At 43.4% G+C, this 24,208-nt stretch overlaps 1 protein-coding gene and 1 long non-coding RNA gene across 11 annotated transcripts in view; one reads left to right on the forward strand and one right to left on the reverse strand.

Moving 5' to 3' along the window:
- pdzd2 (PDZ domain containing 2) overlaps window positions 1-24,208 on the forward strand; it is a 632,977-nt gene that overhangs the window by 424,928 nt on the left and 183,841 nt on the right. For all 9 annotated transcript variants that reach the window (XM_068032021.1, XM_068032011.1, XM_068032069.1 and 6 more), the window contains 2 exons: window positions 15,966-16,108; window positions 20,674-20,806. In XM_068032021.1, the coding sequence (XP_067888122.1) occupies window positions 15,966-16,108; window positions 20,674-20,806 (276 nt within the window). The remainder of the gene's footprint in view (window positions 1-15,965; window positions 16,109-20,673; window positions 20,807-24,208) is intronic.
- Window positions 1-24,208, reverse strand: part of LOC137370054 (uncharacterized) — an 88,651-nt gene that overhangs the window by 40,429 nt on the left and 24,014 nt on the right. The window lies entirely within an intron of this gene.

Consider the following 24,208-nt stretch of genomic DNA (forward strand, 5'->3'; position numbering starts at 1 on the left):
AAATTAACTCCAAATGACAAGTAACAATTGAAGACAGCAGTATAAACAGAAATCTGAGACACATCTTGTTCAAGTCTAATAAAGGCTCACGATTGACGAGTATACAGAGCACCCAAGGAGAATTTTGTTTCTGTGTCATGGAGGCAAAAATGCCATTTTATACTTCCAGAATTACACATATGTTGATGTATTTTTTTTATTCGTTCATGGGATGTGGCATCACTGGCAAGGCCAGCAATTATTGCCCATCCCTAATTGCCCTTGAGAAGGTGGTGGTGAGTTGCCTTCTTGAACCGCTACAGTCCATGTGGGGTAGGTACACCCACAGTGCTGTTAGGAAGGGAGTTCCAGGATTTTGACCCAGCCACAGTGAAGGAATGGCGATATAGTTCCACGTCAGGATAGTGTGTGGCTTGGAGGGGAACTTGCAAGTGGTGGTGTTCCCATGCATCTGCATATGTGTGAAAATTTGTCATGATCATTGATGTGTTTAGATACGAAGGAGGAAAGGACCTTCTATTGCAATGGACCTTTAAAGAAACCATTTCCTTCCTGATACCTGGTATTTTTGATAACATGCTTTATTTTTCCCAGGAGATTTTTAAGCAGTTCAAAGCATGTTTTGCAGATGACAACTGACTGTGTGCATTGTCCTCCATCCACGATGCCATTTTATCATTGAGATGAATAGCTGCTAAATCATTTCATGGTTTACTGTGGCACATTGTTGAAACAGAATAGCTGTTATGTTTGCCTTCAGGTTGCCTAGTCTGATTGGACGTACTCCTGGAGGTTATATCACATAACATCCTTCCTCCAACCACCCCACCCAGTCAAACTGCATTTTTCCCCAGCTCCAATATTTTTTGACTAATAAATGAAAGTTTTCGAATAACATAAAAAAAATTTTTTAGTTCCTCTGCAATTTTTCTCCTCGTTGTCTTGTAGGAGACAAGACCAGTAGATTTATCCTTAATTCCTGGAGACTGCAGGACATTATGGCATCCATGAAGCAATATGTAAATGGCAGTGGTATCATAGCATTGACTTAAAAATGATAGTAATGTGAGTAAAAGCCCATTAGTTCCAAAAAGCATTTGATAAAGTGCCACACAACAGACTTGTGAGCAAAGTTATATCTCATGGAATAAAAAGGAACAGTAGCTACATGGATATGAAATTGGCTGAGTGACAGGAAACAGAGTGGTTAGCGGATGTTTTTCGGGCTGGAGGAAGGTTTGTAGTGGAGTTCCCCAGGGGTCAGTGTTGGGATCCTTGATGTTCCAGATATATATTAATGACCTAGACCTTGGTGTACAGGGCACTATTTCAAAATTTGGAAACATTGTGAACTGTGAGGAGGATAGATAGCATAGATCTTCAAAAGGACATAGACAGGTTGCTGGAATGGGTAGACAAGTGGCAGATAATGCAGAGAAGTGTGAAGTGATTCATTTTGGTAGGAAGAACGCAGAGAGACATTATAAAAAAAAAAGGGCGCAATTCCAAAGCGGGTGCAGGAGCAGAGGACCTGGGTGTATATGTGCATAAATCATTGAAGATGGCAGGACAGGTTGAGAGAGTGGTTAATAGAACATACAGCATGCTAAGCTTCATTAATAGGAGCAGAAAGTACAAAAGCAAGAACGTTACATGAAACTTGTGCAGAACACTGGTTTGGCCTCAACTGGAGTATTGATTTCAGTTCTGGGCAGCACACTTTAGGAAAGATGCGAAGGCTTTAGGGAGAGTGCAGAAAAGGTTCACAAGAGTGGTTCCAAGGATGAGGAATTTCAGTTACGTGGATAGATTGGAGAAGTTGGGACTGTTTTCTTTGGAGAAGAGAAGGTTCAGAGGAGATTTGATAGAGGTATTCAAAATCATGAGGGGTATGGACAGGGTAGATAGGGAGAAACTGTTCCTATTGGTGGAGGGATCAAGAACAAGAGGGCACAGATTTAAAATATTGGCAAAAGAAGCAATGGTCACGTGAGGAAAAGCTTTTTCACCAGTGAGTAGTTAGGATCTGGAATGCATTGCCTGAGAATGTGGTGGAGGCAGGCTTAGTCGAGGCATTCTTGAGGGAAACGGATTGTCATCTGAAAAGGAAGAATGTGCAGGGATATGGGGAGAAGGTTGGGGAGTGGCAGTAGGTAAACTGCTCTTTTGGAGAGCCAGTGCAGACACGATAGTCCTTTGGCCGCCTTCTTTGATATAGCAATTCTGTGATTCTGAGCCCACTTCTGCTTACTGCTGATTACCAGGGTTTACCAATATATATATTAACAAATTGTAAATGGGTGGTATATGGTATTGAATGCCAGCAGATTCATCTTTAGGTGAAGAGATGCACCCACTTCCATTTCCTTTCCATACCATTCTGCATGTCTTTGCAGTGACCTCAGCATTCACTTATAAGCTATCTTGTACTCTGGACTTGTACATGCGAGGAGTTGGGTTAAGATTACAAACACATTTCACATAGGTCCTTAAGGCTGACATAGAATGGAAACATACTTGGCACCTGTCTGGATTGAAATTGCACCTTCCTCCTAGAAATGAAAGGCCAGTGTGCTTAACCTACCTTGTCATTCAGCCCTCCTGAGTTTCTTGTAAAGGCATTTAATTCATTGTTTTCAGTGCTTGTGCTCTCTAGAAGGACTAGCATAATATTTCAAACCCATTTTCAGATATATTAAGCAAACTGTACTTACCTCATAAATATAGCAAATTAAATAAAGCAAATTTTTTTTAAAGTTACATTTTAAAACAGTGCTCAATTGGACTGATTTATGGCAGATGCTGTATTCATGTTATGCAGATGAGCTTGAACGGAAGCTAGAGAAAAAAAGATCTCAAAACAGATCCAATTTTGGTGAAATTTGCACCTGGATTGCCAATTCCAGCCATACTGTTGACCCTTCATTGTTGCTAGGTCAAAATGCCACTGTAAAAGGGGGATTTCAATGGTGCCTCCATCTTGAGGACATTTCCTCATTGCCCTCTGAAGACATTTCCATTTTTAAAAAGCGAGCTGTGGCTGCAATGGCCATGCCATCACTGCGGGTAACCCATGCTGCTTCAACACTGCCTCTGGCAAGATCGGCTGGAGGCGGGAACTCGGCCCACTGACCCAACGCCCTCTCATCCTACTGTGGGCGGCACAGTGGTTAGCACCGCAGCCTCACAGCTCCAGCGACCCGGGTTCAATTCTGGGTACTGCCTGTGTGGAGTTTGCAAGTTCTCCCTGTGTCTGCGTGGGTTTTCTCCGGGTGCTCCGGTTTCCTCCCACAAGCCAAAAGACTTGCAGGTTGGTAGGTAAATTGGCCATTATAAATTGCCCCTAGTATAGGTAGGTGGTAGGGAAATATAGGGACAGGTGGGGATGTGGTAGGAATATGGGATTAGTGTTCTTTTTCTTTTGGGCCTCCTTATCTCGAGAGACAATGGATACTCGCCTGGAGGTGGTCAGTGGTTTGTGAAGCAGCGCCTGGAGTGGCTATAAAGGCCAATTCTGGAGTGACAGGCTCTTCCACAGGTGCTGCAGAGAAATTTGTTTGTTGGGGCTGTTGCACAGTTGGCTCTCCCCTTGCGCCTCTGTCTTTTTTCCTGCCAACTACTAAGTCTCTTCGACTCGCCACAATTTAGCCCTGTCTTTATGGCTGCCCGCCAGCTCTGGCGAATGCTGGCAACTGACTCCCACGACTTGTGATCAATGTCACACGATTTCATGTCGCGTTTGCAGACGTCTTTATAACGGAGACATGGACGGCCGGTGGGTCTGATACCAGTGGCGAGCTCGCTGTACAATGTGTCTTTGGGGATCCTGCCATCTTCCATGCGGCTCACATGGCCAAGCCATCTCAAGCGCCGCTGACTCAGTAGTGTGTATAAGCTGGGGATGTTGGCCGCTTCAAGGACTTCTGTGTTGGAGATATAGTCCTGCCACCTGATGCCAAGTATTCTCCGAAGGCAGCGAAGATGGAATGAATTAGTGTAGGATTAGTATAAATGGGTGGTTGATGGTCGGCACAGGCTCGGTGGGCCGAAGGGCCTGTTTCAGTGCTGTATCTCTAAACTAAAAACTAAGCTACTTTCTTTCCAATCCTGCCGTCAAAGCCGCCTTGGCGGAACTAGTGAGATTCTGTCCATAGTTCCCTGCTTGCCTTCACAGTGTTCCTGAGGGCTATTGCCAGCCTACAATTGACTCCCTCCCATTCACCTCCTTCCCCTACCCAGGACTGAGCTGAGGAGCAGTGCTGGTGAGGCAGCTCACCCAAATTAGATGCCAATACATCAGCAAACTACCTCTCGAAGTGCAACAGGCACCCACAACTCACAGGAAATATGCTGATGATGCCTGTGACTAAATATTGGTCAAGCTTCTGGTGCATGCTCAGAGTGTGTTGAACAATTTAAGCCCAAATCAATTTCTCAGACCCCCACCCCAGCTCTGCCTCCTTGCTGTTGTTAGCCTTGTAAGTGATGGACCAAAGTTCAACCCCTTACATGGCTAACCAGGAGACCCTGGTCTCTGGGTACACAGCCTATCTGGATTCCTGCCTTTTTCTACTGATTTTCTGCCAATCTCCCACCAGAGTTACACAGGAACCCAGTTAAAACCTCAAGGAAAGAATGAGACCAACAAGTTTAATCCATGTTGTGGTTGAGAGGCTTTTGGCTACAGCACTGGATAGGACATAACTGTAAACATTTCATCTGGACCAAGCTTGGACATTTGCTGGGAGCTTCAGTGGTGGTAATGTGTACAAATGGAGATTTGTGCAGACATTTATCATGGGAAATAAACCAGGAAATGTGTGCAGGCCTGCAAAATCAACCACTGATACACATTTACTGTTGCATCAGCAACTCAAGCTGGGAACAGAATTGGAACAAATTGTCATTCTCCTTGACCCACAGCAAATGCTCCACCTACTGGGTGAAAGCCTGGAGAATTCTTCAGTTTACTTTCCTGTACTTTGGTGGGAAAGTGAATTTGTGCAGACCAATGGCAGTAATTAGAACGGAAGGAAGGCAGGAAAGTTAACTGAAATTTAAGACAAGAAAAGTAAGAGGTGTAACTTGAGAATCTGAATTTTTTTATGGAACAAGGAACTTCCGCTCCCTGATTCATTTTACTAGCTTCAAATTAAAGCTGTGTCTTTTTGACGACATGCTCAATAACTGCAATTGAGCTCGGTGACCCTAGGCTAGGATGGGGAAGGGGGAAGAAAATAACAGGTCCTCCATTCACAATGTCTATCTGGTGACCTGCTGGACAGTGTTAGTGTGTGAACAACAGGTAAGGAAATAGTTAATCTTGGCTATAATGGCCTCCACTGTCAAACTGCTGTAGCATTCATTTACAGTTTAAGAGAGGCTAATTGGATAATGGACTGGAGGCCAGCTAGCACCCATGAAACCATATCAGCATGAGTCAGGATAGCAGGAGTAGAAAAAGACTCAATTCCTTTGAATTTTCAGTCACTAAAGGGAGTTTTATACTGTATGATTACCAACAGGGATTCTAGACATACTTAGCTAATATCATAGGGGAAAAGTAATTGAATAAGAAATGCTAAGCAGAACAGATGTGCTTTCCATATGCTGATGGACTAAAAATAATGCAGATAAAATTTTAATTCTGAGTCTATGAAGTCTCGCTGCATGATTAATTCATTTGTATCTGTGCCAAATAAACTGGTGTCAGGAAGTGAATAGTTAAGGTGATTCCTGCGTCGTCATTAAACATAATGGTATAAGGTAGAGGCTTAGGTCCTCTGATATTCAGAGGGGGTGCTGAGAAACATGTGGCTTTGTATATCAAATCAGGGAAGTTAATTTGCTTTGATGTTTTCCCACTCCAATATTTAGAACATAAATGCTGAGATTCACCTCTTCAGGACAACGTTCTAGGAGTGGGAAAGGACTTCCACTCACCCATCCAAATCCATACCCACCCCAAAGCAGGGTCGGGGTTCAGCTTGTGTGCATGATGGATTCCCAGCAGGATTCCTGCCATCAGGAGGAAGCCCAACACTGCAAGGATGCATAATCTTAGCGTGCGGTAGCTAGGACACCGCTTCAGCACCAGAAGGGACATTAAGAGACCCAAAGGTGACATTGAGGTTCCCACTGAAGGCCTCAGCCAACACCAATGCTTATAGCAGTTATGTCTGGGCCTGACTTAGAGTGCGAAGACGCAGCTACAAGGTCCTCTCTCTCTCCACTAGGGGAATCTGGGGTGTTACTGCATTTCCCAGGGTCTACCACCACCTTCCATAGAACCATAAAAAAGTTATGGCACAGAAAGAGGCCATTCAGCCTGGCTTAAAAAACTAGCTGCCCAATCTAATTCCACCTTCCAGCACCTGATCCGTAGCCTTGTAGGTTACAGCACTTCAGGTGCATGTCCAGATACCTTTTTAAATGAGTTGAGGGTTTCTGCTTCCACCAACGATCCGGGCAGTGAATTCCAAACACCCACCACCATCTGGATGAAAAAGTTTTTCCTCATTTCCCCTCTAATCCTTCTACCAATCACCTTAAATCTGTGCCCCCTGGTAATTGACCTCTCCGCTAGGGGAAACTGGTCCTTCCTGTCAACTCTATCTAGACCCTCCATAATTTTGTACGCCTCAATTAAGTCACCCCTCAGCCTCCTCTGTTATAAGGAAAACAACCCTAGCCTACCCAATCTTTCCTCATAGCTGCAATTTTCAAGCCCTGGCAACATTCTTGTACATTTCCTCTGTACTCTCTCCAGAGCAATTATGTCCTTCCTGTAATGTGGTGACAAAACTATATGCAATAGTCCAGCTGTGGCCTAACCAGCGTTTTATACAGTTCCAGCATTACATCCCTGCTTTTGTATTCTATGCCTCAGCCAATAAAGGAAAGCATTCCGTATGCCCTCTTCTCCACCCTATATACCTGTCCTGCCACCTTCAGGGACCTGTGGATATGCACTCCAAGGTCTCTCACTTCTTCTATCCCTCTCAATATCCTCCTGTTTATTGTGTAGTCCCTCGCTTTGTTTGCCCTCCCCAAATGCATTACCTCACACTTCTCCGGATTGAATTCCATTTGCCACTTTTCTGCCCACTCAACGAAACCATTGATATCATTCTGGAGTCTACAGCTATCCTCTTCACTATCAACAACACGGCCAATTTTTGTCTCATCTGCAAATTTCCCAATCATACCTCACACATTTAAGTCCAAATCATTAAAATATACTACAAACAGCAAGGGACCCTACAATGAGCCCTTTGGAACACCACTGGAAGTCGCCTTCCATTTGCAAAAACATCCGTGGACCATTACCCTTTGTTTCCTGTCACTGATCCAATTCTGGATCCAATTCGCCACAATCCCCTGTATCCCATGGGCATTTACTTTTCTGACCAGTCTGCCATGTGGAACCTTGTCAAATGCCTTACTAAAGTCCGTGTAGATAACTTCCACTGCACTGCAGTTCTGATGAAAGGTCACTGACCTGAAACGTTAACTCTGCTTCTCTCTCCACAGATGCTGCCAGACCTGCTGAGTATTTCCGGCATTTCTAGTTTTTATTCCACTGCACTACCCTCATCAATCCTCCAATTTCTTCAAAAAATTCAATTAAGTTAGTAAGACATGACCTTCCCTTAACAAATACATGCTGACTGTTCCTGATTAATCCGTGCGTTTCTAAGTGACAGTTTATCCTATCTCTCAGAATTGATTCTAATGATTTGCCCTCCACCAAGGTCAGACTGACCGGCCGATAATTATATAGAACAAAATAGGTCCCAGTGCCCCAGAAATCTGAAGCCTTCCCTCCTGTACCATCTCGCCAGCTACGCATTCATCAGGTGTATTCTCCTATTTCTATACTCAGTAGCACCTAGCCTTGGGAGTAATCCGGAGATTACTACCTTTGAGGTCCTTGCTAATCTCTTCCCTAACTCCCTAAATTCAGCCTGCAGGAGCTCATCCTTTATTCTACCTCTATCGTTAGTACCAGTGTGCACCATGACCTCTGGCTGAGCACCCTCGCCCTCCAGAATGCTCTGTAGCTGCTCAGCGATATCCAAGACCCTTGCACCAGGAAGGCAACATACCATTGTGGAATCACATCTGCGACAACAGAAACGTCACTTGGTGGTACCAGTAAGTAGCAAGATGTGGGGCATATAGGAGGGAAATATTCTTAGACCTCGACCCTTGCTGTCACTTGCATGCGATGGGAGGAGTGGCCAGTGAAAGAAACAAAAAATATTTAAGACTGGGAGATGGTCATTAAACCTTTTTTGTTTCTTAGCTCCACCTACCCAGCTTCTCAAGATATCTCTCAATCTGTTTTTTCAGAAACATATCTAATTGTCCTTGAAACCATTTACATTTTCTTTCAATATTCTTCCCTGATAATTTATTCCACAAGTCTCTATTATTCTTTGAATGAATAAACTCTGCATGATTTCCCTTATTCCGACTTGCTTATTTTTACATATGTCCCCTGAGATTGTTCAGCAAAGTGAACAAATTATTTGGAACAACTTTGTTAATTCACTCCATAATCTTAAAAACTTGTTCCCCTGGTTGGCTCCTTTCAGTATATTTTCATGAATAGTAACTGTGGCATCACATACGGGTTTGTTTTTTGGCCTTTCCTTTTATATTCTTTTATACTCTTTGGGGGAAAAATGGCTAACAAAAGAACAGCAAGCAATTTTCTCTTCGCAACTAGTCACAAAATTATTTCTACAGAAGACCCATCTAGTACAAGCTGCTTTCAATGTTAGTTAGTGATGACCATGTCCTTGGCATAATATGGATGGATTTTCCAGCTGGCAATATAGTTCTTCCCTGTGTGGAAGGGGCATATAGGGCTGGATTTTGTGTAGCCTGATGAGGTGGGATTGGAGGCAGGGGGATGTGAAGGGGGCACGGAGTATTGTGGCGAGGGGGCAGAGGGCCCATTGTCTCCCTGTCACCCAGCAATCTAATCCGGGGGGGGTGGCGGGTGGCGGAGGGGGGGATAGGCCGACGACGGCCTTCCTGCCCAGAGGCCAATTGAGGCCCTTAAGTGGCCTATTAATGGCCAATTAAGGGCTGCTTTCTGCCACCATTAGGATCTTACCAGCGGCGGGGGAGCCTCCATCACATGGGGAGGTTGCCTTGTAACATGAGGTGCCCTCCCTGCGGGCTTGAGGGGTGGTCTCTTCTCTATGGGAAAGGGAGGCGGGATCCCCATCTTTAAAGGGACCCTCCTCCCGCCTTTTCGGCCCAGCACTGGGTGCCCCGCCACCAGCACAAAATCCAGCCCGTAGTGTTGAGTAATCCAGTTGGGATCTATTTTAACGAATTCTCATCTATTCATCATGTGCAATATTTTCCAGCTGGCGTAAAGTGCTGCCACAGACAATGTACAAGGACTTCATTACAATTATGCTATGAGGTTTGCGTTTAAATTTGTTTCCAGGTGGTTTCCTGTTGTTCAAGACAGGATTGTGTTGTGTACTTGGCTAAAGGGAAGTTTTCTGCACAAAGAAGCTCTTAAAGGGGCAGAGGCTTTGAGTAGGACATTTTTCTCTCTATCGTAGTGCCTTTTTTGTCCTTGTTCTTTTTTCTTTATTTGAGGGGAGTCTGTTTAATTGCATATGTATAGACCTTTGAGGGTAAAACTAAACCAACTCAATATTGTCAACAAAATGATTAGAAAGGGGACTGTAATTGAAACAACAGCAGAACAGGCACATCAACAGAAGACAAGCTATCTAACTGTCTTTCATTGTTGTCTACTGAATTTCATCCGAGTTGTCAAGCTAATGATGGAATTTGCTTTAAAGCACCTCAAGTATAAAATTTCATGGTTATCGTGTTACAGGAGGAAATAAAGAATGTCAGGGAGATTATTTGATAGCTGAACCAGGTACCTATCTGCACCTGCTTTTGTACTATTAACCTGGCAATAATCGAGGACAATTGTCTCCAGATGCTCCAGGTTAGCAAAGAGGCAATTTCAGGGCTGTGCCATTTGCTGCAAGGACACAGTCAAACTGCAATGTAGGACTGCCATTGGCAGTCATGGTCAGTACAACCTTCAACTTATCTGCCTCTAGATCACCTACAACATCACTTGCTGCCCAGAGATGTATTAAACTGTTCTTCTTATGGCTTGTCCATTTTCTCACTCATTCACACACAGGTATGCATACAATAACAAGACCACCACACAAGCTATGCAAGCTCAGTTTGAAGATGCCTCTTGAAGTTGGCATTTTCTGTGATTCTAGGCCTGGAACAGGAGCATTCTGCCACTACTAGTGGCCCAGAATAAAGTGGCATCTCAATAGCACCTTGGAGGAGGTCTGCAGCTGCACCTTCCCCTGCTTCCTTGGTGCCCTCATAGGGATGGGCATCAAGGTGGTATCCTGCAGGACAGTCCAGGACTTGTAACTGCTAGGCCCTCCTCAGTGTGGGTATGTTTCTTTGTTTTACGTGCTATCTTGTTCTGCAAGCAGTCAAGCTGATCTGAGATGTTGGAAGTTGAAGGAGCATAAACAGGGGGCCGAAGGTGACAGCGTGTATGAAACACATACCCCACGTGGAAGGTCCGAGGCTGGCCCAGAATTGGGCCTCGGATCTCTTTTCCATAATTGAGGTGAGCAGCCAGAGCCTTGTAGTTACCATTACAGTTTGGCATGTCAGTACAGCAATCCTAAATGCTTTAATTGTCAAAAGATGGGCCATATTGCAACTGCTTGCCGAGTGAAGGCCAAAGCAGGAAAGGGAACCCAGGGTAATGGAATTCACCAACATCACAAGGGTGGCATTCACAATCTTGAAGTGAATCCCGAGTGCCTAAGCAAAGAGGAGCTAGGGCTGTACAGCATTTATGCCACTAGAAATCATTCAAATGATAGAGACTTTTGTACAAAGGTGTTTGGTAAATCAACAGTATATCAACATGCACATCGATATAGCTGCAGATTGCTCCATTATGAGTAGAGACGTGCAGGAGAACAAATTCAGCAATGTAGCTCTAACTGAGAGCACAGCTCATTTGAAAATCAGGGTGGCGCAGTGGTTAGCACCGCAGCCTCACAGCTCCAGCAACCCGGGTTCGGTTCTGGGTACTGCCTGTGCGGAGTTTGCAAGTTCTCCCTGTGACCACGTGGGTTTCTGCCGGGTGCTCCGGTTTCCTCCCACAGCCAAAGACTTGCAGGTTGATAGGAAAATTGGATGTTGTAAATTGCCCCTAGTGTAGGTAGGTGGTAGGAGAATTGAGGGAAGGTGGGGATGTGGTATGGGATTAATGTAGGATTAGTATAAATGGGTGGTTGATGGTCGGCACAGACTCAGTGCTGTATCTCTCTATGACTATGAGAAAATCTACTCTGGTGATGTGTTAAAAACATGTGGACAAATGAGTGCAATGTCCAATATGAGGGCAAGTCCCTCAAGTTACCCATTGTCGTAGTGAGATCTGTTGACAAGCCAATGTTAATGGGCAAAGACTGGCTTCGCAATCGAAAGTTAGACTGGAAGCATGTTTTCCAAGTTGAGACGACCAATAAGCTCGATCAGCAATTGAAAAGTTACAGCAACAGTTTTAAGGTCAGCTGTGAAGGTATAATCGGTGTGAAAGCACACATGCAAATCAGGCCTGATGCAAAACCAGTATATTGCAAGACTAGGCCAGTTGCTTATGCTTTCAAAACCCAGGTTGAAGAGGAACTAAAGAAGCTAGAGAGGAATGGTGTGCTAGTGAAAACTGACCACCATAATTGGGCAACCCCAATTGTAGTAGTGCCCAAGTCAGACTAAACTGTAAGACTATGTGGGGACTACAAAGTCACAATCAACCAGGCCGTGGATGATGAGCATTATCCACTACCGCCCCTCAAGATTTATATACAGAGTTAGTGGGATTCAAGCTATTCTCGAAGTTGGATTTGTCCCATGCTTAGGCATAGCTCAATGTTGATCAAGAGAGTCAGCAGTATCTCACGATAAACATATACAGGGGATTATACTCCTACATGTAGCTGCCCTATGGTGCGAAATCTTCTCCAAAAATCTTCCAAGCTACGATGGATAAGATTTTGCAAGGAGTGTCACATTGCTTGTGTAATCAGGATGATGTGTTGATTGCGACCACAACAAAGGAAGAGAATCTTCAAGTATTGGATGAAGTGTTAAAAAGGCTTAATGATCACAATGTGAAGTTGAAAAGGAGCAAATGTGCTTTCATGCAATCTGAGATAGTGTACTTTGGATTGAAAATCAATGAAAAAGGACTATAGTCAGTGAAAGAGAAGATAGAAGCTATAGTCACTGCTCCAAAGCCAAAAGATGTGTCTGAGCTTAGGTCTTTTCTAGACATGGTCCAATGCTACTCGGGATTTCTCCCTGAGCTTGCAATGGTGTTAGCTCCACTACATGAGTAGTTGAAGAAAGATGTGGAATGGGAATGGTCTAAAGCACAACAAGATGCTTTTGATGCATGGAAGAAAAGCTTGACCAGTGATGCACTGCTCATTGATTATGACACATATCAGGACCTGAAACTAGCATGTGACACTTCAAACTATGGAGTTGGATCAGTGATCAGTCATGTCATACATGATGATCAAGAGAAGCCCATAGCATTTGCATCACGTACCCTGATCAGAAGTGAATGCAACTACACGCAGATAGAAAAGGAAGTGCTTGGATTCATCTTCGGAATCAAAGTTTCACCAGTTTTGTTGGGTAAAAACTTTACACTAGTTACAGTTCATAAACCCCTAATAGCTATTTTGGGTCCAAAGTCTGCAATACCAACAATGGCAGCATCAAGGATGCAGCGGTGGGCTGTACTTCTCTCACAGTATGACTACAACATTGAATATCGTAATTCAAAAGAGTGCAATTTTCACAATAGGAGTTGTGAATGAGGACTTTTCAATCACTACAACTGAAATTGCAGCTGAAACTCAGAAAGACCTAGTTTTAAAAAGTCTATGAACAGACTTTGAATGGTTGGAAGAGTTTGACTGGTGTAGAGATGAGGAACAGAAACTGTTCCACAATTGCTATAACGAGTTTTCATGTGAGCAGGGATGCATTAAGTGGGGTCACAGAGTATTATTAAGGGAAAAGATTCTGGCAGAACATCATACTGAACACATGGGTATAGTTAGCATGAAATCCATAGCCAGAGCTTTTGTTTATTGATCTGGTCTAGACAGTGATCTAGAATCATTGGTTAGCAAATGTACCATTTGTTGAAATTGCAGGAATAAGCCACCAAAAATTCCTTTACAACCGTGATCATGGTCAACCCAACCATTTCAGAAAGTCCATGTAGATCACGTGATCCAGTGAGAGATAATCCAAAACTTGAGCATGACCCATTTGATAGCGAGCTTTTGCTAGAGTGTGAACCAGTTCAGACTTTGGTGTCTGAAGTACCGGTTTCAGAAAAAGAAACAAGAGGCGAGCATGGAGGCGGGCCCGACATTGGCCAGGCCCTCTGCCATTTTGTCCGTGGCGGGGAAAGCCAAGGACAGCATTCTTGCCCCAGGCCAATTGAGGCCAATAAATGACCAATTAATGGCCACTTAAGGGCCTCCTCCCACCTCCACCTCAATTTTGAGGGAGGCAGAGGGGCCCGCCGCTGTCACTGGGATACCCTGCCTGTAGAACCTGGTGGCCTCCTAGCAGGGTCGGTTGGGAGTGGGGGGGGGAGTGGATGTGGGGAACCCTCCTCTTGGGGGCAGTCTAGGCCCCCCCCCTCCGGTGGCAATCGTCACCCCCCCCCGGCCTGGTAAGACCCCACCCCACCCTCACCAACCCGCCCCCGCCCCCCCAGCCCATCGCTGGGGCCTTCCTAAATGGCCCCAGCGACCCCGAACCCACTCACGTTTTCTGGGTGTCCTCCTTTGGTGCTGCAGGGCCTCCTGCAATACCGGCAGTTGCCACTGCTCCCAGTTGCACTGCAGAACTGCCTGCCTTTCGAATGGCTGGCAGCTCTGGTGGTGGGGGCTCGTCTCTTAAAGGTGTCCCCAATGGCAAGTAGTTAATTGCCTGCTCACCGTGGAATGGTTTAGGGGGTCTGACAGAGGTGCCGAGGCTGTGTCAGCCTCCGCCTTCCAGCCCACTGCCGGGACCCTCATTGCAAGAATAAAATGTAGCCCAAGATTTTCAAGTCCTGAACTGAAACCAGACAGTCAAAAACCTGATTCTACACCAAAACCTGTGAGAAGATCAGGAAGACCTTGTAAACCAGCTGTTAGACTTGATTGATAGATATCATTTAAAGAAAAAGAGTCCGTTGTTATTTTGCCAAGTGTGCTTTTCTCAAAGATTTGTTCCGTTAGTGTACCTGTAAATAGTTAATTACACTGCTTCCCCTTTTTAAAAAAATAATGAATTCCTGTGTTATGTGCATGCACAGTGCATTATGATGTCATTAAATGTGATCTGGCCATCCTGGTGTCAGTCTTTCTATACAAGTTCCTCCCAATATATAACAAAAATCAATCACATAGATTCTGTTCTCTGATTATGAAACCTGGCAGCACTATTGTTGTCAATCCAAAGAGTGCAATGAGTTTCACTTGCCTGAACTCTATCATACATATCAAGGAGGGCTAGAAAGTCGATCAGAAAATCTATTTTTCTTTCAGAATTTGATGTCAACATTAATATCAAAAGTGATTTTATATAAATGACTTACATGAAGGGACCGAAGGTATGGTTGCTAAATTTGCTGACACAAAGATAGGTAGGAAAGTAGATTGTGAAGCAGACATAAAGAGGCTACAAAGGGATATAGATAGGTTAAGTGAGTGGGCAAAAATCTGGCAGATGGAGTTTAATGTGGGAAAATGTGAAGTTGTGCATTTTGGCAGGAAGAATAACAAAGAGGCATATTATCTAAATGGTGAGAGATTGCAGAGCTCCGAGATGCAGGGTGATCTGGGTGTCCTAGTGCATGAATCGCAAAAGGTTAGTATGCAGGTACAACACGTAATTAGGAAAGCTAACAGAATGCTATTGTTTATCGCAAGGGGAATTAGTAGGGAGGTTATGCTTCAGCCACACAGGGCATTGGTGAGACCACATCTGGAGTACTGTGTACAATATTGGTCTCCTTATTTAAGATGTATTGGAAGCAGTTCAGTGAAGGTTTACTAGACTGATACCTGAAATGGGCAGGCTATCTTACAAGGAAAGATTGGATAGGCTAGGCTTGTATCCACTGGAATTTAGAAGAGTAAGAGGCGACTTGATTGAAACATATAAGATCCTAAGGAGTCTTGACAGGGTGGATATGGAAAGGATGTTTCCCCTTGTGGGATAATCTGGAACCAGGGGTCACTGTTTAAAAATAAGGGGTCACCCATTTAAGACAGAGATGAGGAGACATTTTTTCTCTGAGGATCGTGAGTCTTTGGAACTTTCTTCCTCAAAAGGCGTTGGAAACAGAGTCTTGGAATATGTTTAAGGCAGAGGTAGATAGATTCTTGATCAGCGAGGGGGTGAAAGGTTATCAGGGGTAAGTGGTAATACAGAGTAATCAGTTGAGCCATGAACGTATTGAATAGCACAGCAGGCTCGAGGGGCCGAGTGGCCTACTCCTGCTCCTAATTCGTATGTTCGTATGAATAAATAGTCTTCTGCAAATGGCAACTAAACTTAAAAGCAGAAGTAGCTTATTGTTGGCAGAAGTCTTTCTTTCCTCTGACTTCAGTCCTGTCTCAATCTCTCTCCTGTGTGTTACTGCAACATAATTTTACTAACCTATTATTTGATATGTTGGCTATATGATTCATAGAGGAAGTCTTCAACAAGGCTGTGAGCTAGGAGCATATACCTGAAAAAGTGCAATGATGAACAACATGCACAATATATTTGTTCTTTAAAAGAAGTGTTGCCATGAATATTTATTAATTGTAGACACTTTTATCTAATTTCCCTCCCTACAGCGGGAAGGCTGCCAAATATGGAAGATGCACATGGTGAAGGGTTCAGATGGACTTGGTATTCAGATCACGGGAGGTCGGGGATCCAAACGTTCACCCCATGGCATCATTGTTACATACGTTGAAGAAGGAGGAGCAGCGCAAAGGTAAACAATAGTTTCTGAACAATAGCTAATATATCACCATGCTTTACAGAATGAACACTATCCTGCATTACTAATTAGATTATTCATCCGGAAACATGCATGAAATAATTGTCATTTAGGAGAAATAGAAAAGAATCTATGCATTTTTATGCTCCAGTTTTGTTGAATAATTTTGACAAAATTCAGTTTCAGAAATGAACAGAATTTGTTCAGCACTTGACAGTGCAAGATCGAAATGCCTTTCACAACCTCAGGACATCCAAAAGCACATCAAAGTAAAAGAAGTACTTTTGAAGTGTTGTTATAGAAGAAATGCGGCAGCTGATTTGTGCATAGCATGGTCCCACAAACCGCAATGAGATAAATAAACAGATAATCTGTTTTAGTCATGTTAGTTGAGGGATAAATGTTGCCCAAGACACTTTGAATAGTGTCAAGGGACGTTTTATGTCTACCTGTTCAACTTTCCATTCAAAAGACAGCACCTCTGATAGCTCAGCTTTCCCTCAATACTGCATTGGAGTGTCAGCCTGGATTACACTGGAATTTTGTTCAGTACCTTTCCCCCTTGAGGTTTGCAGACAACAGTGGTTTTGACTTTTTTTTCTCAGTTCCTGGAGCTAAACAGAATATTACTTGATCGGCTTGTAGTTGTTAAATGCAATCCAGAAAGCCAAACTGCTCTTCAATTCAAACAGGAAATCAATTAACAAGCTTGCATTGACCTCTGTGAAGCATTTGTCCTTCTCTTGGCTATAAACAAACAGCAACATGGAAGTTATAGTTGACAGTGCAAGTAACCGGTTTTTGAGACACAAACTTCCAATTAGTGGGATGAAACAGGAGCACATCGAGAGGAAATTGTTTTTGGAGCCAGAAAATAAATAACATTGGATCCAGAATGTTGGCATATATAGTACTGTAGCCAAATGTGTGGTTCTAATGATATGCACCACACCGGTCAGTTTACACCAATCCCCAGTTTTCTTGATGTCTCCTCATGTTGCTGCTGGCAGCTCCATTACCAGTTGCTTCTGGTTTGGTACAAAGTAGTAAATTTTAGTTTATGTCCAACTGTGTGGATTGTGTGTCCTGATAACCTTAATAAAGATAATAACAATACAAAGTACATGTTTTGTCAATGATGGGGCTGTGAATGGAACACACATCAATTAAAACAAAGGGCAATTAACTTCATCAGTCTTATACCATGATCGTTCTGGAAGGCATGTGATGTATTAGCATACTTTTTAAAACAAATCCCAATCTATTTTGTTTCAATAGCTATAAAATTGGTATAATACATCTGGATTTTCCAGATAGCATTTCTGCCAAAAATGATCTGCCATTATCTAGATTTCAAAAGATTGGTTAATTTGATGTACATAAGAAATATGATACAGACTGAGAAAATGTTGTTCAACCCTTCTGCTTGATCCAGAGTAAGCTACTGTTTTAAAGACCTCAACTCAAATGTAAGCTGCCCAAGCAAAAAGCAGTTTATTTCCAGTTTATCAGTCCCTTTTATCTCACTGAGCACTTACAGAAAGTAAGAGAATGCAATTGAAGTGCAACTATATCACCAGCAAGTGGAAGAGCTTCACTGTCGCTGGGTCAAAATCCTGGAGCTCCCTTCCTAACAGCAGTGTTGGTGTACCTACACACCAAGGACTTCAGCAGTTCAAGAAGGCCGCTCACCTGCACCTTCTCGAGGGCAATTAGGGATGGGCAATAACTCTGGCCTAGCTAGCGACGCCCACATCCCACGCATGAATAAAAAAAACTCTATTAAAATTATAGTTAAGTTTGGAACAGTTTAACTTACCTAAAGATCATGATGTAATTTTCTTTATTCTTTCATGGTGTTGCTGGCGAGGCCAGCATTTATTGCCCATCCCTAATGTGCCTGCTGCCGATTTCAATGGTGGGCGAAAAAAGCGGTGGCCTGTTCATGCAGGCTGCATGTCGCAGAGCTACTGCAATTCTAAGAGCGGCAGCTCACTTAAATAGCTGGGGTGGGCCGCACCCCCCGATCATCTGGAGCTGTCCGTCCCCGGCAATGGTGTCAGCTGCCTGTGCGCAGGCCATACCGGCTAATTTAAATATTTAAAGATAAAGTGAATTAAAATAAATAAATACACTTCTTCTGCCCCACTCCGATTAAATTAATCATTTGCCCTTTACCCCCCCCAAAAGAAACATACCTTTACCATCTGACCTTACCCCCTGCTCCCAAACTGCACAAACTTTCAACTACAACCCTTCCCACCATCCCCTACACCCATGACGTTACTTTGACCCCATCCCCACCGCCCTCCCCCCCGCACAATGAGAAACTTACCTCCTCCCTCCTCCCCACCAGTGTGGCGCCTCGTTTCCCCATCGGGGATCCGAAGGCACGGGAATGTCGGCCACCGGGCCGAAGATCGCAGCGGGACATGCGGCAGCTTGAGGCTTCATTAATTAATTCATTTTAATTTACTTAAATATTCAAATTGGGGTCCCATTGCCGAGCAGTGGGGGGGCCGCCACGAGGCCTCGCCGCTGCCAGTAATATCGGGCCAGGCCCTCCTGATCTCGGGGTATGTGGCGGCCTTCTCCCAGAGTGGGGGGAGAGAGAGAGAGAGTGTGGAGGGAGAGAGAGAGAGCGGGGAAAGAGAGAGTGGGGGGGAAGAGAGAGAGTGGAAGGTGGTGGGGGCAGGGGAAGAGAGAGACAGAGATCACACTCTCTCCATCCACAGTCTCTCTCTCTCACTCTCTTTCTCTCTCTCTCCCCCCACTCTCTTTCTCTCTCTCCCCTCTCTCTCTCTCTCTCTCTCTCTCTCGCTCTCTCTCCCCCTCTACCCCCCCAGCCTCTCTCCCTTCACCCTCCCGCCCCACCATGCACCAGGAGCAGAAACACATTGGCCCCGCACTCAGAGAAACCAGGGCCTTTGGAGAGCTGAAAATATGGACTGTCTGCTTCAAAGAAGTCTTACCTTTCCAATTCTATCATTGCTTTCCTGTGCGCTGTCCTATCTGTTCTACACACATCAATGCTCTCCATGGCTGATTCTGCAGGTTGGACGCGGGCAGGGAGCACTCCATTGACGGCTCCGCTAGCACTGTCCCCTGCCCTGCTCTCATTGGTCCCTGCCCCCTAATTTATTGCACCAGTCTTCCCAACGAATCCCGCCTCCCCCGCTCTCCGATTCGACCAAGGTCTGTGCGCAGGCAAACCATTCACGCTCTTAATTGGCGGACTGGGTACAAAACTTTGGCGGGCCATAGGACCTAGCCCAATGCCCCAAGGATCCCGATCCTTCACTCCTGATAATTTTAAATGTCTTACTCCAACTTGTGTTTTAAAATCTTATTTTATTTTAAAACTTGAGTTGAAAGACTTAGAGCAAGACCTGTAAAATTACCACGGACCTCAATTTTTACCACGGACCTCAATTTTTACCACGTACACTGGCGTCCATGTATGGACACGTTGCCAACCCCTGCTCTAGTCCTTTGGCACCACTCCCATGCCTAAGGAGGATTAAAAGATTGTGGTGGGAGCTTCTGCTATCTCCACCCTTGCTTCCCTCAGCAACCTAGGATGCAGCGCATCTGGACTGGTTGACTTGTTCATTTGAGTGATGTTTTACCAGCTCCTTTCTATGTATTTTTATCCTTTGCAGTATCTCTACTATATCCTCCATTTCTGCAACATTAACTTCATCCTCTTTTGTGAAGATGCAAAGTATTCATTCAGTACTTCAGTCATGCCTTCTGCCTCCACAAGCAGACTTTTTTTTCTGCCCCTTATCAACCCTATCATTTCTTTCAATATCTTTTTACTTTTTATGTTTATATTTTTGCCTTCCCTTTTATGTTGTACAGTAACCTTTCCTCATATGCTCTTTGCCGTTCTTATATCGTTTTTCAATTTCTCCCTGCGTTCTCTTTATTCAGCTTGAATTTTACAGTTGGGTGTTTTCACCATTGATTTTTCTTTGTCCCTTTCTGTAATTACTTTAAACCCAAATATATTATGATCACTATTACCCACATGTTCTCCTACTGACACACACTCCAATTATCCTATCGTTCCCTGGAACTAAATTCAGGACTGCTTCCTTGTTGGACTAGAAACATATTGACTAAGAAAGTTCTCAATTTTAGGAATTCTTAACCCCCCCCCTTGCCTTTTACACTCTTCTTCCCAGTCTAAAATCTATATTTTCTTTATTGATTTTCACATTATGTGATGTAAAAATCTGAAACCTGCCACTTCACCTTGTATCTGATGTTTTTTGGACATGCCTCCAATTAGTGCCACAAATTTTAAGATGGCTGCCGCCGGGGGGTTGGTTATGTGTTTTTTTTAAATTTCTAAATACTTTGAAAGAAAGAACTTGAATTTATATAGCATCTTTCACAACCTCAGGACATCACAAGTGCTTCACAGCTAGTGAATCATGTTTGAATTGCCATCACTGTTGTAATTTCGGGATATCATGCATGATGTCCACTCTTTAAATGTTACAGTCCAGTCCTATCACTTGCCTGATAGTTTTGCTCATTTCTTCTACCAGGGATGGAAGACTGAAAGCAGGCGATGAGCTGCTGATGATTAATGGACAGTCACTCGTTGGACTCTCACACCAAGAGGCAGTTGCACTACTTCGGTCAGCAGCAGGACTTGTACAGCTAGTTGTTGCAAGCAGGGTAGGTGCTCCATGTGGAAGCAAGATTTTTTTCTGTTTTCTGTCCTTTTCTCTTCAAAGCACTGTGGAAGATTTTCATCTAATTGAGCTTGGAGGTTCAGGAGTCACCTGGGTGCAACATACAGTGGGAAATCAGGCAGGAGGATTGTGTGCTTCCTGCCCAGTTTTCCTCTATATGTTGTGCCTATGTGAAGAAGATCCTTTTTAGGAGAGTCAATATGACTATGCACCTGATCCATTGTAAATCACACTCTCCTGAATCTCAGGGATAGCTCTCAATGGCTGGCTTTTTACAAAAATGTGACATTGAAAACCTGGGCCTTGAATTTTTATAGGAGTTGTCCCAATCTCCTGCCAAAACCTAATAAGAGATTGGTGGAACCCCTGGTTATATGGCGTCAGCCATTTGTTTGATTGTTTGAATGTCTCCCTTATTGCTTTATTTAAATGGCAACTCTCCCACTTGATCCCAGTCCCAGCTCCTGCTGTTGATTTTAAATCTTCTCTCTATGTATTTATTGTCAAAGCTGGTTCCAATTTTAAGTCAGCATCAGGAATCTGTACTGAGTTCAGGCATCAGATGGGAGAAGTGGCACCAGCAGGCTTGCACTTTATACTGTTGTGCTTGTCTGAATTTCGCGGACTCCGCAGATTGAGTTGAAGTTGCAGAAGGAGATCAGGGCTACCGCTGCAGAAATTCAGGCCCCTGGTCATTGTATAGATTTACCACTCTCAATCGTGAATAAAACAGTACCATTGTCAGTTTTGCCACTCCAGGATGATCCCTGTAGGAATATTGTAAATTGCTTTTAAATAGACATATAAATTGTAACATATAGGAATATAGGAATTGCTAGACCTAAAAGACCAAGGTGCAACTAATTTGCCATCTACCATCCTGGTAATCACATGATACAACAATAATCATAGCAATCAAGGGTACGGTTTCAATTTGCATTCTTGTTTGAGAGCCTCACCTTCCAGGAGTTCAAGTTAATAAAATGAAACTTAAATCCCCCATTGGAAGCAACACAGAAAGAGCCATTTCACTGTAGAGAGGGAGATGTGGCATAGTGGTAATGTCACTGAACTTGTAATCCACAGGCCCAGGCTAATGCCCCAGGCACGGGTTCAAATCCCGCTGCTGCAGCTGGTCAAATTTTAAATTTAATTAATTAATAAAAATATGGAATTCAAAGCTAGTCACAGTAATTGTGCCATGAAACTATCAATTGTTGTAAAAACCCTTCTGGTTCACTAATGTCCTTTAGGGAAGGAAATCTGCCATCCTTACCTGGTCTGGCCTACATGTGACTCCAGACCCACAGCAAGGTGGTTGATTGTTAATTGCTGCCCTCTGAAATGGCCTAGCAAGCTACTCAGTTGTCCAGGGCAATTAGAGATAGGCAACAAATGCTGATCTTGCCAGTGATGCCCACACCCCATGAAAAAATAAAATAAAATGCACTAAGATGTGCTGAATAGCCTTCCTTGTCTGTAATTGCTTTATGATCACACTGCTGGAAGAATGGTGCACAAATAACTTGCCCCTGCTGCCTGTAGAGTTTATGGCGTGTGACCTTTCAATTCTGTAAGTCTTGTTAAAAAATGGAATGTTAATGTAATACTCCAGCCATTGCCTTAATTGGAGCAAATTATGTGACATAGCCATCATTTTCTATCAGTGCCCTGACATTAATATTGAATTATTCTGAACCTAAATATACTATGCTTAAAATATCTTCAAAACTGAAGCTGTGTTGATGAATAATGGTGTTATGTTTAATTCATGTCTTGACTATTATATTTTAATTCAGTTCATGATCTAGATTTCATAGCTAATTACTCCCTGGAGATCACAATTCTACAAAGCAATTCGTCTATAGATTCCTTCAATTTCCTAAACAGATAGCTGTTTCTGTAATATTTTCAAAGATAAATTGAGAAGAACAGCTCATAAAGTGAGACCCCACTGGAAAACCTTGAGGCATGTAAAGAATCACCAAGATTGCACTCAAGCTTATAATGGTTCTTGATCAAAGCTTTTCTTGCACTCATCAGGACAAAGCTTGCCAATTAACTGTTAGTCACCGTAAACTGGTGCATTCTCCATGGCAATGCCTCTACCAATCAGAGTTCACTTGTCAACCAATCAGCACTCTCTTCTCATGCAGTATAAGTTGTTGTTTTCCCTTACATTGGTTATTCTTGTGGATTGTCCTGATGAATGCAAGACGAAAAGCTTCAACATGTCTCTATTTTCAGCAATACTCAAGTTTTATACAACAAAATGACTATTTGATTCTTTATCACTTATATATTGTATATTGTCCTAGTTTTATGCTACTTAAAAATCAAATTTTACAGAACTTGGAAAACCAGGTATATATTAAAACTGATTTTTAAAGCATTTTTTAAAATTTGTAAATTTAAATGAAGGGCCAAGGTATACACTGCAAGGTTCTGCCAAAGTTGGAAAGAATAGGAGAGAAGACAAGGTAAATTGAGAAATAGTGGGTATGTGTTGCAAGTTTCTGTTTTCGAAAGTTGTAGATTGTAGAACAAAGGGACACCAAGAAAGATGAGTTCCATATTTCCAATGCTGGAATGGGATGAGAAACTGTGCAGGAAGCCTGTTTTCAAGATAATGAGGAAGCAGAACAGAGGAAAACATATGTAGGGTGATCAATTTGGAGTTTAGGAGGAACATGGAAGAAAGTTCGGAGCATCAATGATCATAGTAATATCAGTAACATGAAGATAGGAAAAGTTACAATAATGAAATGGAACGGCCAATTTAACCTGCCAAAATCAGTGTAAGTGAGGCAGCAACAGCCTCCCTTCTCACCAAGGCCCCAAACACTCCTTCCAAGTGAAACAGCAATTTACTTGTATTTCTTTCAATTTAGTATACTGTATTCACTGCCCACGATGTAGTCTCCTCTACAATGGGGAGACCAAACGCAGACTGGGTGACCACTTTACAGAATAGCTCCATTCAGTCTGCAGGCGTGACCCCAAGCTTCCAGTCGCCTATTGTTTTAATCCTCCAACTTGCTCCCACTCTGACCTTTCCAGTGAAAATCAAAGCAAGCTCAAGGAACAGCACCTTATCTGTTGACTGGGCACTTTACAGCTTTCTGGACTCAATATTGAGTTCAATAATTTTAGATCATTACCTCTGCCCCCATTTTATTTAATTTTTCTTTTACTGGTTTGTTTCTTTTCTCATTTCTCTCATTTCCTTTGCTTTCGTACAGCATCTATTCAGGATCTTGCCATGCACACCTGCTGCAGACACGTCTTTTGTTCCTTTACTTATCCCATTACCACTCCCTTTGGCCTTGCACCATGAAAGCTTTCATCATTTAATCTCTCCTGCCCTCCACCCTATCACAGACCT

Source organism: Heterodontus francisci, chromosome 1 (assembly GCF_036365525.1).
Source record: "Heterodontus francisci isolate sHetFra1 chromosome 1, sHetFra1.hap1, whole genome shotgun sequence".
Taxonomy (NCBI): Eukaryota; Metazoa; Chordata; class Chondrichthyes; order Heterodontiformes; family Heterodontidae; genus Heterodontus; species Heterodontus francisci.